The sequence below is a fragment of the Rousettus aegyptiacus genome, unplaced genomic scaffold, assembly GCF_014176215.1.
Source record: "Rousettus aegyptiacus isolate mRouAeg1 unplaced genomic scaffold, mRouAeg1.p scaffold_m13_p_1, whole genome shotgun sequence".
Taxonomy (NCBI): domain Eukaryota; kingdom Metazoa; phylum Chordata; class Mammalia; order Chiroptera; family Pteropodidae; genus Rousettus; species Rousettus aegyptiacus.
This window is the reverse complement of record NW_023416284.1, coordinates 34,287,856-34,306,111: the sequence shown is the minus strand read 5'-3', so window position 1 is coordinate 34,306,111 and position 18,256 is coordinate 34,287,856. Positions and strand designations below refer to the sequence as shown.

The 18,256-nt window shown below is 33.7% G+C and overlaps 1 protein-coding gene across 3 annotated transcripts in view; it reads right to left on the bottom strand.

The window, feature by feature from the left end:
• ZFYVE9 (zinc finger FYVE-type containing 9) overlaps positions 1-18,256 on the bottom strand; it is a 121,166-nt gene that overhangs the window by 76,363 nt on the left and 26,547 nt on the right. For all 3 annotated transcript variants that reach the window (XM_016120281.2, XM_016120283.2, XM_016120282.2), the window contains exons 2-3: positions 14,309-14,414; positions 2,244-2,349 (exon numbers count right to left, since the gene is read on the bottom strand). In XM_016120281.2, coding sequence (XP_015975767.1) covers positions 2,244-2,313 — 70 coding nt within the window. In that variant the 5' untranslated portion in view covers positions 2,314-2,349; positions 14,309-14,414. The remainder of the gene's footprint in view (positions 1-2,243; positions 2,350-14,308; positions 14,415-18,256) is intronic.

Sequence of the window (18,256 nt, the reverse complement as noted above, 5' to 3'; positions counted from 1 at the left end):
ATCTTGCTTGAGTTTACCAAATTTGGGGCAGCAGAGACTTGAGATTTAGTAACATGTGCTTCCTTTAAAAAAAGAAATCATATTTCTAAGCTGGTTCATGGAAATGAAAAAGGAAATACTGCTTCTCACAGGAATATTTAATAATATTCAGACAGGAATGATCAGGTTCTAAAAATGTCATTTTTCAACCACCTACATAATGTTAATTATCTAGTGTCATCTCAGTTGTGTGTGGTATATTTTTCATTTAAAGGGGGAAATTAACACAAAATGAGAAATCACTTTATTTAAAATAGTGATATCATATGATATCACTTATTTGTGGAATCTAAGGAATAAAAGAAACTAATGAAAAACAGACTCACAAGTATAGTGGACAATCTGGTGACAGACAGAAGGGAAGGGTGGTGGGGGCCTGGGAGAATGGGGTGAAACTTTAAAGAAGTACAAATTAGTAAGTGATAGATGGGCACGGGGATGGGGAACATGGCAGAGGGAATGCAGTTAGCATTAATAAGATGGCTAGGCCAGGGTTGGGAGGGAGCAATTGGAGGGGATCGTTTTATGAACTATATAGATGTTTAAGCAATGTACTGTATACTTGAAACTAATTTAGGTAAATAAATTTATACATACACATACATGTGTGTGTGTGTATATATACATGTGTGTGCGTGTATATATATATATACACACGCACACACATGTATGTGTGTGTGTGTGTGTGTGTGTGTACTTGGAGAGGTACCAGGCTAGAGGCAGTAGTTTTAATCTAACTGGTATTGAGATTTTAAAAAACAGTTCAAACTAATAAACAACATAGTTACAAACAAGAAACTGGCATCTGAAATAATCCTTTTAAAGAAGTTATTTTTGTAAGCGAATGCTGTATTTTCAAACTAAAATGACAATTTTTACTAATTCAACAAATATGTATTGAAAATCAACCGTCTACAAAGTTCCCTACTGGAATTTACAAGAAGTAACAAAGAGATTATGTAATAAACTAATGATTTTATTAATTAGAGTCAATGTTATTCTAAAAGTACAGTATTTGCTAGGAGTAGCACCTGTGTAGATATCTCATGAAAAATAACTGCGATACAGAGAGGGCCAAACTAAACAAAGAATTGAGAAAATACTTGTATGAAGGATTCAAACTAAGAGAATAATATACCTTCCACCTTGGAATGTATAAAACTCACCTAGATCCAATAAAAACCCAAATGATTAGGTTTTACATTTACATGAATCAGGACTGAACCTAGGGTTACGGGTTAGCTCTGGGTCATCAGTGATAACATATGAGAAGAGTAGACATTTCCAGGTATCTTTCCTCCCCCTTTACCTCCTACCCCAATAATCCCACATTTTCTTTAAGGCTTGCTCTGTCAGAGGCCTAAAGCAACAAAACAAATCTCTCTTCCCAACCACTACTAAAGAACAATCTGAATCACTGGCTACAGGAAAGGTCTGGAGGCCATTACCAAAATCATGGACTTTAGATGGAAATATATGATTTTGTAAACTTGTTATATGCCATTTCCTATTAGAAACAGACCACCACGGAAGGAGGATAAGGTGAAAGAGATTTAATTATGGCTTATCCATTGAAATCATACTGAGAGGGTGATTTAAGAAAAAGGTTTCCCTAAATGAAGTGAATCTTAAGCAGACATTTTTAGACCAAGTCTTATGAATGTGTCATTTAATTAACCATTTTGGCACTTACTTAAAAATGTAAATCTTTTAAAATTAGGTTTCAAATATCTCTTTACTTTATTGGTCAATCAACATTTGACAGCTGTTTTTCTTAGTTTAGGACATACATTCACATATTTTAAAGCTTTTCTTGATGATTAATGGGTTGTACGTAGTAGAAGAGAGTTCAGGCTCAGGTATCATACTGCCTATAATCTAAACCTGCTACTTATTAGCAAAGCAATTTGGGGGAAGTTGCTTAAACTCTCTGTGCTTCTAGTCTCATCTGTAAAATGTAGATAAAATCTACTTTTGTGGAATTATTTTAAAGATGAAGTGATATCACCAATATAAATGGTTTAGCATAATATCTAGTACATAGTGATTAAAAATGTTACGTTATTACTGTGGATATTAACATGTAATATTATTAAGTCATTAGACCTGCTTTTACTTTTTAAAAAGATACCGCATCCTCTTATAACCCCACATTTTCTATATCATACACACGAACAAATAAATTTGCCAAAGTTAGTACTCACCTTCGTTTTGTTCAAATTCATCTAACACCTTGTCCAGGTTGTAAGCTTCTGCTTGGAAGTAATTCTCCATCGGTGAGGAAACACCACTTAAGAGACTTGTTTAAAACTAGAAAGTAGATCAAATTTGTATTAAACTTTCAATTGTTAAAATATAATTTATAGACTAAACAACTGATACAACAGAAATGCAAAGGATCATAAGAGACAGCTATGAACAATTATACATCAATAAATTGGACAACACTAACTGAATAAATTCCTAGACACGTACAATCTACCAAGACTGAATTGTGAAGAAACAGAAAATCTGAACAGACCAATTACCAATAAGGAGATTGAATCAATCATTTAAAAACACCCCGAAAAAGAAAAGTCTAGGACCAGATGGCTTCACTGGTGAATGCTACCAAACATTTAAAGAAGAATTAATACCAATATTTCTCAAACTCTTCCAAAAAATAGAAGAGGAGGAAACACTTCTGAACTAGTTTTATGAAGTCAGCACTACCTAATACAAAGCCAGATAAAGACACTATAAGAAAAGAATATTACAGGCCAATATCTCTGATAAACATAGATACAAAAATCCTAGACAAAATATTAGCAAGTCAAATTCAACAGCACATTAAAAGGATCATATACTATGATCAAGTGGGATTTACTGTAGGGGTACAATGATGACTCAATATTCACAAATCAATGTGATACACCACATTAACAAAATGAAGGATAAAAATCATATAATCATCCCAAGAGATATGCAAAAGTCATTTGATAAAATTTGACATCCATTAATGGTAAAAATTCTCAACAAAGTGAATATAGTGGAAACATACTTCAACATAATAAAAGTCATTTATGACAAGCCCACAGCTAACATCTTACTCAACAGTGAAACGTTAAAAGCTTTTCCTCTAAGATAAGAAACAAGGCAAGGATGCTCACTCTCACCATATGTATTCAACATCATAGTAGAAATCCTAACCAGAGCAATTAGTCAAGAAAAAAATAATAAAAGGTATCTGAATCGGAAAGGAGTAAAACTGTATTTACAGACAACATATATAAAACTCAAAAGACTCCGCCAAAACACTATTAGAACTAAAAAACAAATAAGTAAAGTTGCAGGATAAAAAGTCAACACACAAAAATCAGTTGCATTTCTATACACTAACAACAAAGTATCAATAAGAAAATGAGCAAACAATCCCATCCACAATTGAATCAAAAAGAATAAAATACCTAGGAATAAATTTAACCAAGAAGGTGAAAGATCTGTATACCAAAAATTGTAAGACATTAATGAAATAAATTGAAGACACATATAAAGATATTCAGTACTTGTGAACTGAAAGAATTAACGTTGTTAAAATGTCCATACTACCCAAAACAATCTATAGATTCAATGCAATCCCCATCGAAACTCTGATAGCATTTTTCAAGTAAAAAAATCCTAAAATTTGTATAGAACTACAGAAGGCCCTAAATAGTCAAAGCAATCTTGAGAAAGAGCAAAGCTAGAGCCATCACACCTCCTGATTTCAAACTATATTACAAACTTAAAGTAATGAAAATAATATGGCATTGGCATAAAAAGGGACACACAGATTAATGAAACAGAACTGAGAGCCCAGAAATAAACCAACACAGATATGGTCAATTAATTTATAACAAAAGAGCCAAGAATATAGCATAGTTTCTTCAATAAACTGTACTAGGAAACTGAACAGCATATGCAAAAAAATGAAACCAGACACCTATTTTACATTATACACCAAAATCAACTCAAAATGGATTAAAACCCTGATCATAAGACCTAGAACCACAAATGTCCTATGAGTTTTGGTGGTAAGGAGATACTAGGTGGTAAGCTCCTGGATATTGGTCTTGGAAATGATTTTTTGGATTTGACACCAAAAGCAAAGGCAACAAAAGCAAAAATAAACAAGATGGACTATATCAAACTAAAAAGCTTCTAAAAAAATAAAAATATGAAATAAATAAAAAGCTTCTATAGCAAAGGACACCATCAACAAAATGAAAAAGCAAGCTACAGAATGGGAAAAAATATTTGCAAATCTAATAAGGTGTTAATATCCAAAAATATATAAAGAACTCATACAACTAAATAGCAAAAACAAAACAAAACATAAAAACACCATCTGATTTAAGAAATGGGCAGAAAAACTGAATAGACATACAAAGGACCAATAGGCATATGAAAATGTGCTCAACATTACTAATTATCAGTGAAATGCAAATTGAAACCACAATGAGATATCATCTCACACCTGTTAGAATGGCTGTAATCAAAAAGACAGGAGATAACAATTGTTAGGCAAGGATGTGGAGAAAAGGGAAACCTTGTTCGCTATTGGTGGGAATGTAAATTAGTGCAGTCATCATGGAAAATAATACGTAGGTTCCTCAAAACATTAAAAATAGAACTACCATATGATCCAGAAATTCTGCGTCTGGGTATTTATATAAAGAAAATGAAAACACTATTTAGAAGAGATATCTGTACTTCCATGTTCACTGCAGCATAATTTATAATAGCAAGACATGGGAACAATGTAAGTGTCCACTGACAGATGAATAGATAAAGAAAATATGGGTTTGTGTGTATAGGTGTATATATAATGAAATATTATTCAGCCATAAAAAGGAAGGAAATTTTGTCGTTTGCAACAGTATGGATGGATCTTGAAGGCATTATGCTAAATGAAAGAGAAAGACAAATACTATATCATCTCACTTAAATGTGGTATCTAAAAAAAACTGAACTCACAGAAACATAGAACGGCCAGAGGTTGGGGGGTGGGAGATGAGGGAAATGAGTGAAGGTAGACAAAAGGTACAAACTTCCAGTTGTAAGATGAGTAAGTTCTGGGGATATAATATACAGTATGGTGACTACAGTTAATAATACTGTACCATATGTTTGAAACTTGCTAAGAGAGTAGATCTTTAAAGTTCTCATCACAAGAAAAAAAACATTGGTAATTATGTGAGATGATAGATGTTAACTAAGCTTATTGTGGCAATCATTTCACAATATATATTTAAATCAAGTCTTTATGTTGTATTCCTTAAACTAATACAATGTTATATATTAATTATATCTCAGTAAAACTGGAAAAAGTGAAATACAAAGATTTATTAATAAAATACAGATATGTATATTTTTTTTATAAATTTAAGTATATAAGGATGAAATCTCATAAATTGATAAACCATGATAAACTATAAAACCAGTCATCACACTGGATATACTGCAAGATTTTTAAGCTAATAAAGTCTAGAAATCTGTGAACTGACAATCGTTAAAATATAAATAATTGTAGAAAACAGACTTGGTGATCATTTCAATAGGACATGTTTCAAAAGATAAATTTCAGATGTTGAGAAAGGAAGCATTTTCTTTAGGATATAACTGCATTTCTATTAGAACAGAAAGCTTACAGAATTGTTTTCATATGGGAAAGGACAAGAAAGTTCAAAAGACCATGAGAGTGAGGGATATGAGTTCCAAAATGCTAATGATTACTCTTACTTGGTTATTCTTTTTAAACCTCTCCTTTGAGTATCATTTCGAAGTCTTTCTTGGTGTTAACTAGTCTAAAAGTAATCTGTGGGCATATACACTAGGTGTCTCAACTACTTAACAGAATACAGAGAGCACACAGTAGTTATTAAATAAATATTATCCCATTTTCCCTCTCCATTATCATAAGCTTTGTGCTGATTTATCTCCCTAATCTCAAAATTTGAAAATTCTGCTTGGCTTCTTACTGGTATATATGGAAGCAGATGGGAGGGAAGATAAGATTATAATTCTCCCAAAAAGTCTGAGTAATGTATATTACTAAGAGGGAAATATCCTATTACAAATTTTCAGTCAAATATTAAAAAATGGTGAATTTTCTTTGACTTATAGTGTATCTTCTTCTCTGATGCATATGAAAGTGTCAATATTCTTGCTCTCATTTTACCAGTTTACAAAAATAAGCTCAGAGAATTTAACTGACTTCTTCAAGTATTTCCCCATGATTATCCATTTAGTCAACTATTATTTATTAATTGGCTCCTGTTATGTAATTTCAGTTTACAGAGACAAACAGGTTACATAATCCATACATGGTTTTTCCTGAAATCTTTATAGTTCAAAAATCATTTTCATATACACACCATTTTATTTTGATAAAGCCTGCACATTTAAACTGTCCAATGCAAAAAGTATAAATAAAATTTACTATACACAACTTAGCACATTTAACATACACCTTCACTACTTAACATTTCATGGTCATTCTATGTAAAATATTAGTCGACAAATAACCAGTTCAACTATTTACTGTGCATCTACTATATAAAATGTTGTGATCAAATCAAGTCTCAGACATCATCCCTAACAACAAGGAGTTTATAATTTACTTAATAGTAAACTATGCTAAATAAGAAAATTTAAATAATAAATGATTTTAATAACAGCACAAGAAACACAAGGTACTACATGATTACTTTGTCAGAATTACAGATAAGTACTACAGAATAAATACTATAAAAGTTTAAGAAATGGGCCAATCACAACCTGGAAGGTCAAGGAAGGCATTATTTATGGATTTGAGCTGGGTTTGAAGGTTGGATAAAATTTTAACAGATATTCCACATGAGAAGATGTGGAAGTGAAATTTCAAACAGGGGGAGATTTACAAGGAGTGATCTTATAGAAGATCAGTGAAATTGAAGCAAAGATTTATTTATGTGGGTAACAAAGGGACAAGTTGGAGAGGTTGACAGACATGATATTATGGAAGCCCTGAAATGTCTGAGAAAGGTATTGTATATACTCTAAGCAATGGGAAACATTATAGCATTAATAGATAAGAACATGAACTCTAGGACTAGACTGTCCAAGTTCTAATTCTAGTTCCTAGTTCACTTACTAACTATATGACCTTGAGGAAGTTACTTGTGACTTATTTTTCATCTGTAAAACTGGGCAATAACAGTATCTTCCTCCAGATTAAATAAATTGATAGAGATAACACATTTAAAACACTGCCTGCTGCATAAGCAATTTATAAGCTTTACAAGCTTTTTAAGCAATTAAGTTTTTAAGCTCTGGAGTTGATCCTTCTATTTTAAATATACCCTTCCACAAATATTTATCGAGCACCAATATGTGCAAACATTATGCTGGGGCTGGAACGCACATTTCTTCAAAGTACCATGCTCCTTCCATCTTCAGGAACGTTTACCCAACTGCCTCCAACACACGCCCTCCTTGTCCAAATAATTCTACATCTTTCAGTATTTAACTGATTTTCATTAGGAAGTCCTCTCTAAAACCCTAGAAAAGGTTATCTCCTCTTATAATTCCTTACGGCACCCATTTTTTTCTTTTTAATATTTATCACAATCTATAAATATACATCCGTGTGATTATTTGATTAATGCTAATCTTCCCTCCAGACTGTAGACACCACAAAGACTCCTACTAAACTGTGTTTGCCAAGTGATTAGCACAAAACCTGATGTAGTACCTATTCAATAAATATGAGTGTGATGAGTAAGTGAACAGTGTATAAACAGTTGGTCAAGAAGTTGTATTGAACTCCAATTATATTACTGAATCAGGCAAGCATCAAAAATGGATGTTAAAGCCTTTAGGTAAATGGATATTGGGAAAGAAAATTATTAATTACAAAGGAAAAAAAATGTATTTCTACAGTGAAAAGATGGTAATCACTACCTTAACCAAATAATCACAACATTACCAATAGTTTAACAAGCTGACATTATGCACCTACTGATGTAATGCAATGAAAAGTTTAAAACACTGCCTACATAGTATTCCAGCCAAAAATGTTTAACCTGAATTGAATCATGAAGAAACAAACAAATCTAGAATCTGAAGCATTCTTTAAGACAACTGTCCTACACTAAAAAACTCAGTGTTATGAAAAACAAGATCATTTTAAATTAAGACACTCAAGAGATTAACCAAATGCCATGCATGAATAATGACTAGAACCTTGACCAATAAAACACATAATTCACAAAGCAAAAAATGCCATTTATGAGGCAATCAGAGGAATTTGGACCATACATTAGATGATACAATTAATTAATGATCACTTTCTTAGATGTGATAATGGTATTTTGATTTTGTAGAAAAATGTCTGCTCTTAGTAGATGGCTGCTGAAACATTTAGGAAAGAAATGTTTTATTATTCACATCTAATTTTTGAATGATTGAGGGAAAAAAAAGAATGTGAGCATGAGGGAGTGTTGGAGTAAGGGGAAGAAGCAGAAGAAAGGGAAAGGAGAGAGAGGGAAAAAGGTGCTCGAAAAAGAGGCAAAATGACAAAAATAAATCTAGATGAAGGACTGATATATGGGTCTTCACTGTACTATTTGTATAACTTTTCTATAGGCTTGAAAATTTTCAAAAGAAAAAAGAGTGTACTGAGCTGTTGGTGTGAAGCATTCCTTCCCACTCTGACTATAGAAATTCTAGACAAACTAGATTTTTTTTTAAAGTTTATACAAATTCAAAAGCAAAAAAAGGAAATATACAGATACCATAAAACCAAGAAGAAACCAGGCCACAGCAATAAGTGAGAACTAAATGGTGGCAGTCCACAGGGGATACAAAACCTACAGGCCTGGGATGCTTAAGCTTGCAGAGAGGATGGGAATTGCTGGCTGCAAACTTATAGAAGTTTCTACATTGGAGGGAGCCAAACTGGGCTCTCTGCATAAAGCTAAGAGCCTGCGGAGTGTTAACGGGGTGGTGGGACAGAATGGTCTACAAATGGCCCCAAGACTCCACAATACAGCAGGATAGAACAGAGTGCCAATAAATTCAACATTCAGAAATTAGAATTTCTCTCCTGCCCCTCATTCAGGAATGGGAATAATATTAATTATTCTCATTCATGAATATCACATAGTTTATCTCTACACTTACACAGCTCTTCCTGTGACTTTTAATAATATTTTTAATTGTAAAAAAGTCATTAAATATGGGACAGGAGAGAGAAGGGTGCCTGTAACTATAAAGAAGTAATACAAGAGAGATCTCTGTGGTGCTAGAATCATGCTGTATCTTAAATTGCAATAGTAGTTATACAAGTCTACATGTGATAAATGGGAGAAAACTATATTCATGAATATATTCAACACAGCATTATTCATAACAACCAAAGGGTAGAAACAACCTAAATATCTATCAACTGATGAACGGATAAACAAAATGTCAATTTCCTGGTTTTGATATTTTCTATAGTTATGTGCAACTACTGAGGAAAACTGGGTAAATAAAGAGTGCACAGGAACTTTTTATACTAGTTTGCAACTTCCTGTGAATCTATACTTACTTCAAAATAAAAAGTTGAAAAAATAAGGAAAAAAGTTGTTAAAAATTGAATAGACATGGGGGCAGGGTGAAGAGGGCATCTTTATAAGAGAATTTCAGCGCCCAAGTGTGGTGAAGCAGATGTCTTTGATGTTCTCGTTGTAGGGTGCTCCAGCAAAAAGGTGTCAGAGCCCTAGCAGAGTGAGAAAGTTGTCTCCTTAGGACAGCCTGGCATAGGGAGTCAGAGTCCAAGTAGGTAAGAAGAGTCCATGTGCAGGAGGGGTGTAGAGAAAGATGTAAGAGGGCAGTCCAGGGTGGCAGGTCAGAGCTTGAACAGGATAAAAAGGGCCAAGTAGACAGTGATAGGAAATTGGTTACATGTAAAGAAATGGAATAAGTAACTATACAAGGGGCAATGGGAGAAGGTTTCTCACTGTTGGAGAAAAGGGTTAAAATGTGGAAAAGGAGAAAACTACAAAGAACCCTTTAAAATTAGTTTGGAATCTGAGGTATGTATGAATTCATGGACTTCAATAAACACAGATGCTAATAGCAATAAATATAGATGTAAATGTGTGTGTATGTGCGTGTGTGTGTGTGTGTGTGTGTGTGTGTGTGTGTGTGTACATATATTCTCTAGCTCTATGCACAGAGGATCTTGGAGTAGGAAAGCTCCACTTCAACTCCATGTAGCAATGAGGATACGGTTTTAGTTTCTAAATAATTGAACCAAAGCTCCAAGGAGAAATGGCTGATTCCAGACCCGGAGTAGAAAAAACACAAGAGCTTTCTTTGATGAGGTTGTAAAGAAATACGAACCGTCACACATTGCTGGGAGGAAAATAAAACCGTGTGGTAACTTTGGAAAACAGTTTCTCAGGTCCTCAAAGAGTTAAACAGTTATACAACATGGCATAGCTTTTCCACTCCTAGGTTTATACTCAAGAGAAATGCAAACATATTCACACAAAAACTTATCCACAAATGCTCACAGTAGCATTATTCATAACAACCGAAATTGGAAACAATTCAAATATCTATTTACTGACGAATGGATAAATAAAATGTGGTATGGAATATTGACAAAATGGATTATTATTTGATACAAACAAATGAAGTACTGCTCTGCACAACACTGATGAATCTTGGAAATATTACGGTAACTGAAAGCAGACACAAAAAGCTATACATTATATAATTCTATTTATATGAAATGTACAGAACAGGTAAATCCACAGAAACAGAAAGTAAATAGTGGTTGCCAGGGGCTGAGGGGAACTGGAGAGGAACTGGAGAGAAATGGGGAGTGACTGCCAATGGATAAAAGATTTCTCTTAGAGGTGATGAAAATGTTCTGGAGTTAGTGGTGATGACAGCACAACTCTGTAAATATATAAAAACCACTGGACTATAAAAAACGGTGAATTTTATGGTTATGTGAATTATATTTCGATTAAAAAAAAAAAGAGCCTTGAATATCTCGTGTGCTGGAAAGCAAAGAAGTGCTCCAAGAATGACTGGGACATGTTAAAAGGACACAGAAACCAGCATAAAGGAACTACGACAGGCCAAATCAGAGACAATCTGAACATCAAAATAAATAATGATAGCAATGGATTATCACCCACTGAATAAAAAAGAAAACCATGAGTCTTTGTAACAAGAATGAATGAAACTCAAGTGTGCTAAGGGATAGGATATTTACATAGTTTTAAAATTCCTCTCCACAAAAATGCTTACTAATTTACTAAAGAAAAAGAGAGCCACTTCAGAGACAGCCTGGCAGACACCACCTTACACAAGTGATCAAAGTGAACATCATTAGTAATGGGACAAATAGAAATCCGTGCTCCCTGACAAGTTACAATGAAAAGGACATAGCAATATAGATACTTATGTGTGTGTGGGGGGAGAGGGGTAAGTGACAGGGGCAGAAGTTTATGAGGAACTCCCTGTATTTTTTGCTCAAGTTTGCTATGAACCTAAAACTGCTCTAAAAAAAGTGTATTAATTTTTAAAAAAAGGCAGTACCACTTCTTTGAAATTCCCACTAAAAATGCATTCCTTGAACCAAGTCATGAGGAAACATCAGACAAATCATAATTAAAGAACTTACAAAATAATGGGTCTGTAATCTTCAAAAGTGTCAAAGTCAAGAAAGTCCACAGAACTGCTCTAGAGGAGACTAAAAAGACATGACAACTAAATGCAACATGTGATTCTAAATACTCTTGATAAAAAGGACATTAATATAAATGGCAAAACTTGAATAAGGTCGGAGAATTAGATAGTGGTAATGCATCGATGCGAATTCCCTGATTTTGATGACTGTACTGTGGTGATGTAGGAGAATGCCCTTGTTTGCAGGAAACACACGGTTTCAGAGGTGATGGGGCATGCAGCTAGCAACTCGCTCTCAAATAGTTTAGAGAAAAAAGTTGTTCGTACTATACTTAATGCCTTTTCTACATGCCTGAGGTATTTTTAATTTATTTTAATGCACCAAAAGTGTCTATCATATTTTTAATTTCTTTTTCTGATCCTTTTATGGGATCTTGATCTCATTTCATGGATACAAATTCTTCTCTTACCTATCTAATGTATTTATCTACAGTTTGTTTGTTTGTTTGTTTGTTTTTCCAAACTTCTGTTTCCAGTATCATTTCCTCCAATTCCTTTTTTGTACTTTTGTGTTTTGGTCTCTTTCACATTGGAGGCTTTCCCCAAATGCCTATCTACTGAACAAATAAAGTACTAAAAGTCAATTGAAAGCTCTGCATGTGTGGCTTCTCACTAGGAGGCTTCCATTGCATGGTGATTGGATGTGAACACAGCTATTTCATTGGAAGACTTCCAAATGTGAATATATGTAAATTTTTCCTTTGGACTCCAGAGAAGACTCATATAATATTCTGTCAGGGGTGCAAAAATGTAATACCAGGCAATTACTTTCCTAAAAAAGAGTAGAGGAAAGAGTGAGGGAAGGGTTTCACTTGTCAATCTATGGGATCGCCCTTAATTTCTCTGCTTTCACTATGGTGCCCCATCCCTGATCTTTGCTATGTCTAATGTCTCCAAATCTTGAGCCTCTTTAGTTTCATTTTCCAAAGGAAAACCTGTGTTCTCCTGAGGACTTGGGAGAGGGGCAGTCTTCTCACTGCAATAAGCTGGGCCTCTGAGAGGATTTAAATTTATGTCAGGATTCTTTACTCGCTTTCTTACAAAAGTATCCATCTCATTTTAAAAATAGAAGTCACTAAATATCATACATGTACATCTAAAAAAGGAATATAATTACTTAACTCAGTACAGTTTCTTCCTGAGGACCTCTTCTTTTTCTTTGGGCTTCTAGACCTCTTTTTATTGTGATTACCAGAGGCCTTATGGACACTCTCATGAATCTCAGTTTTAGGGGTTGCTCCTTTTATGTCTCCTTCACTGGTACTTCCTCTTTATGCTATATACTAATTACAATGAATGTGTGAACATTAATGCATCAAACACAACTGAGCATCTATTATTTACCAGGCACTGTCCTAGTCCTAGTCATTAGGTTACAATGACAAGACAATGTCCTTGACCTAAAAGTGCTCGATGTTTCATAGGAGAGATGGATAAGTAAACTTAAAATATAAAACACTGTGGTGTCCCTCCCCCCCCCTCCCTCTCTCTCCCCACCTCCTTTTCTCCCTCCCTCCCTCCCCCTCCTCTCTCAGGGTAGGGCAGGCTACAGTAACAAATATTACAATAACTTATTATTAGTGGTTATTTATTGACAGTCTTTGCAGTGAGTGAAAACTTCCTAAAGAGGTGATGCCTGAAAAATAATATTTTGCTAGATGAAGACAGAGAAAGGCACTGCATTTCCTTCTTATACTCTCATATGAAAAGGCTACCTCACCAACTGCAGGCTCAGAAGAGTTGGTGAGAAAGACACTATTCCTAAGTGCCTTTGCTCAAGTCTTAACTAAAGAGAAAAGGAGCTCAGTCTCCTGTTATACACTGTCAGACCCATGCCTCTATCTTCAAAGCTTACATGGAAAACCAGAACCAGAGTATGTGACACTCCACTAGTGAATGACATAATCAGTTTCTGAAACCAGCCTCACCTACACACTCTCCATCCTACCAGCATTTTCTACCCCTGAAATAATCAGGGGTAGTCAGGAAAAAGTCAATGGTTCCTGCTCTACTAGAACTAACAAAATTTATTTTCTATTTGAAAGTATTGCTCTTCATAACTAGTCAAAAAATAAAAATAATATAATTAAATCTATATGTCTAGCTAATTCGCTGCCCCAAAATTAGCTTCTTAAGTTCTTACATGATGACTAAGAAATATAAATGGTATTAATTGGGTAGATATAGTACTATTTTCTCCTAACAATATTCCTCCAATCCGTGTTCTTTATCATGCTGAAATTACCTTTCTATGCTCAAGGTAGAAGTTGACTTTAAAAGGGAGAAACCAAGCACTAGTAGAGAAATTAGCATTTTTGACATAACACAACAGTAATTTAAAAATACCCTTTTGCTCTGAATTTAAATCAAAACATTTTTTTAAAACTACATTCCTGATTTAACAAGAGGCAAAGTTATATGAATCAAGCAGCTTATATACATGAGCATTATTTTCTACAGATCTAGTTGTTTTCTTAAGTTCAATCTCTAAAAGAAATAAGAACACTGATTTTCTTACCTTTTCTCCCTTACACACATGATAAGGAACAGACTTCCCTGTGCTTACTCATTATGCTTTCTGCACCATCAGCCAGTCCTGCTGATTCGGTATGCTCTGTTGGATCCTAAAGTAAAAACACATTGCTCATTACATCTGCTAAAGCAATAAGCCCTAATTTTCTTCATATAAACCTATCATAGCCAGACAAATAAAAGCTATGGTGCTTAAACAATAAATTACAATTACATTTTTACATTCAAAGATGTGGCCAGCATGGAGTGCAGCAGCAGGCACATTTTATTTTCTAAGAAAGCTAATTAAATAAATGTTTCAATAAACATTTAAGAATTTTTGCATACTTTTTTCCAATGGATAATACAAAGTAAAACATCAAGGCAAACACTTTCTATCCAATGTCTTTAACTATGTTAATTCATAAAAATACCACTGATTTTATATGACAGTAGGCCTTCCAAGAATCTAAAGCTACCAAAACTGCTGCTTAACAGGAAAAGTTCTGTTAGTATGATTTTTTTTCTACTGATACAGAATTCCTAAAATGATATTCAAAAGGTTCCTGCTAAAATTTTTATCGCCAAACACTGCTTTTCCTCTGAGTGGAGTCTCTTATGATTCCTGTCTTCTTCTACTGCTTAAAAGCAATGACTCTATTAATCCAATTTTAACTTTTACTATCAGGGGTATGCAAAAGACAAAGCTTTCTCAAATGTTATTTCCTTCTTCTATATACATATACATATATGACAATATCCATGAAGTTATAGTAGTCCAACAAATGCCTCTACAACTGCTCAGAGATAATCTGAAATTCTTTAAGAGTCTAATTTAGCCGTCAACAAGATTAGTAATAGAAACTAATCAGAATAAAACTAAGAATCTCATATTATCTGTATAAAATATCTAACGTATAGTCATAGAATTTTCGGAATGAGAAAGTATGTTACAGATGATCTAATGAACATGAATTAATTTTAAAGATAAACTGAGGTACTAAAAGAAATTTGCTGACATTATTACAAATATAATACCATTATATGACATGAAAATTATGTGCTTATTAAAAAATAAGAGTAAGAAAAAGGCCTAAAGTTCTAGAAACCAATAAAAAATATAAAATGAAAATCACTGGTGAAAGGTTTTCCCATCTTGAGAACTTGAAAAAAATATGCGCATGCTATATACTCTATATGAAAAGAGCTCTTGATGCTAAGAAATGGACTTGCATCTATCAAAAAGAACTAAATCATATCAGAAATATGAAAGGGCTGTGTGGGGTAGAAGAAACAAAGTCAAAATAAAAATGAGGCAAAAGTGAGGTCCTCTCCTTTAATACCTAGCTAATTGAAGATTCTTAAAAAACAAAATTAACTTTATAGAATCAAAGTCAAATCCTGCACGTGTCTGTATTTTAATGGATTAGGCAAGTCCCATAACATCATGTAACTGTCCCAAATATCATAGGTTTTTCTTCTGTTATCATATCCCTTTGACTTTCTAGCCTAAGCTGGAAAAGCCTCAAGCCTGGTTCAGTCCAACTGTCTACCTATAGTCACACATTCCCCTAAACAGCTTAAATGTGACTGGGTGAAAATCACACAGATGGCGAACTGGTCTTAACTTTACATTTATGACTTCACACTACATTTTCCTTAATCATTCTACTTTCAACTCTGTATATCATCCCCACCTCTGATATGCCTAGAATGTCTATTTCCCCTACTGGACTGTGAGTTCATTGAGAAAAAGGGCTATGTCGTCATTCTCTGTAATTTGGTGTACCATGTAGTGCTCGACAGATATATCATGAAGAAATAAATTGTATAAAATTAATGAAATCCGTATTTAAGTAACCAACCTCATGGTGATGATTTCTTCCTCTCTAAAAAGTATTAGTGAATACATATTATAGGTGAGAGGAACAGTAAGCAAATACGAGAAACAAAAAAGAGAAATTCTTTAGTAGGAGAGAAAAAAGTGACAAGAATTTAAATAGGAAATTTTACCATTATTATATAAAACAGGCCCTTTGACATAATAATTAACTTCTGGAGATTTATCTTAAAGAAATAACTGGATAAATAGAAGAAGTATAGAATAAGTTAACTGTTAGATTGATGTTTAAAATAGTAAACTACTAGGAAAAATCTATGTGTCATATGAGAGGAGCAATTTACAAAATGGTACAAATGGTTAAGACTCCATATTTGGGGGAAAACTTAAAAGTCTTAAAAAATATAATACAGATTCTCTCAATTAGTGTTTAAGGGATTTACATTGTTTTCAAGCCTCTATAGTCCTAATTGTTCTTAGAATGAATGTATGTCACTTATTAATAAAAGGAAAGATACATGAATTTAAGGTATATGAATTTCAATTAATAAAATCCCAAGCTACTTTTTACTTTCAAGTATGAAAACTGATAGAAGAAGGAAATAAGAAAGACAAGGAGTTTAAAAAATTATCTCTCTAGGATATATGATTAAATTTTAACTATACTATAGGCAAAGAGAAAGAAGAATCGTCTAAAATTAAAATATAAAGATTTTATTTTTTAAATAAACATAAGGAAAATGACATTAACAAAGATGTTTAAGATATAAGACCAATTTACAGAAATCTCTGATGTGGACATGTCTATAACAAGAGATTTGTGAAGGTAATTTCCAAAATCTTGGCCAAGTAAAAATAAAAAAGAAAACAAGGGGGATAAACTAGACAAAAATCTCAGTTAAATATTGTTTTCTATCTTGGCTCTGGTTCATTCTGTTCACCACAGAATAAAATTGGTATCTATTTAGTAACCAAACTTCTTAACATTTTCACCAGGAAGTTTGGCAAGAAATTAAACTCATATGTACAAAACTGCATTCAATATTCCAAAGTCCTTTCTTGGTTCCCTATCCTAATCTGGGCTTTTAAGGTAGGTGTGGAAGATTATATTTCCAAAGATGGCTGCTACAACAATTCCCATCCCACATGATTTTCTTATAAGAGTGATGAAATCTATATCCCCTTCCTCTAAACCTGGGCAGATTTTCATAACTACCCAACTAACAGAGCAAAACAGGAGGGACACTAATGGTAACTTCCAGGGCTAGGTCACAAAAGCTAATAGTTTCTGCCTGTTTCTTTTGGAATCCAGTTATATGCCAGAAAGACTACATGGAAAGGCCACTATGTAGGTGACCTGGCCCATGAACCTCACACTGTGAATGACCAAGCCTCAAGATGACTCTAGCTTCAGCCACTGTCTAGCTACAACTGCATGAAGACCCTAAGAGACAACCACCTAGCTGAGTCCAGTTATTCCCCAGAACCACAAGAGATAATAAAGTTGTTGTTTGAAAACACTATGTTTCTTCTACCCCACACAGCCCTTTCATATTTCTGACAACCACCTAGCTGAGTCCAGTTATTCCCCAGAACCACAAGAGATAATAAAGTTGTTGTTTGAAAACACTATGTTTTAGTGTAGTTTATTATATAGCAATAGATATATGTAACAGTTTAGTAATTTATTACTCTTTAACCCAATCTTATATAAACAGTCTAAAGAAAAGGATTAGAACCATAAGGGAGACAGGGGGGAAAAAAGACACACTGACTGCAGCCTCTCCTCTGTTGAGCAGTTTAATGCTAACTCCAAATTTGCAAATCCCATTCAATAAAATAGACTTTGGACTTCTTACAGTACAGTTTAGGAAATATCTCATTATTCAAGCAAGAAGCGAAAGTGTGTGTGGGGGGGGGTTGTCCTTACCTTTTTCTACAATAGTTTATCAAAGTTTTTCCCTAAACATACAGTACTACTACTAAGAAGAGTTCTAGTGAAGTTCTGATAAATGTATTGTTTCCCATTACATTAATTTTCCAGTACCATTTTAGTACTCCTTATAGATTAGCATCCCAGGAACTCATTTAGCTAGCCAGCTCCTAAATGAGTCT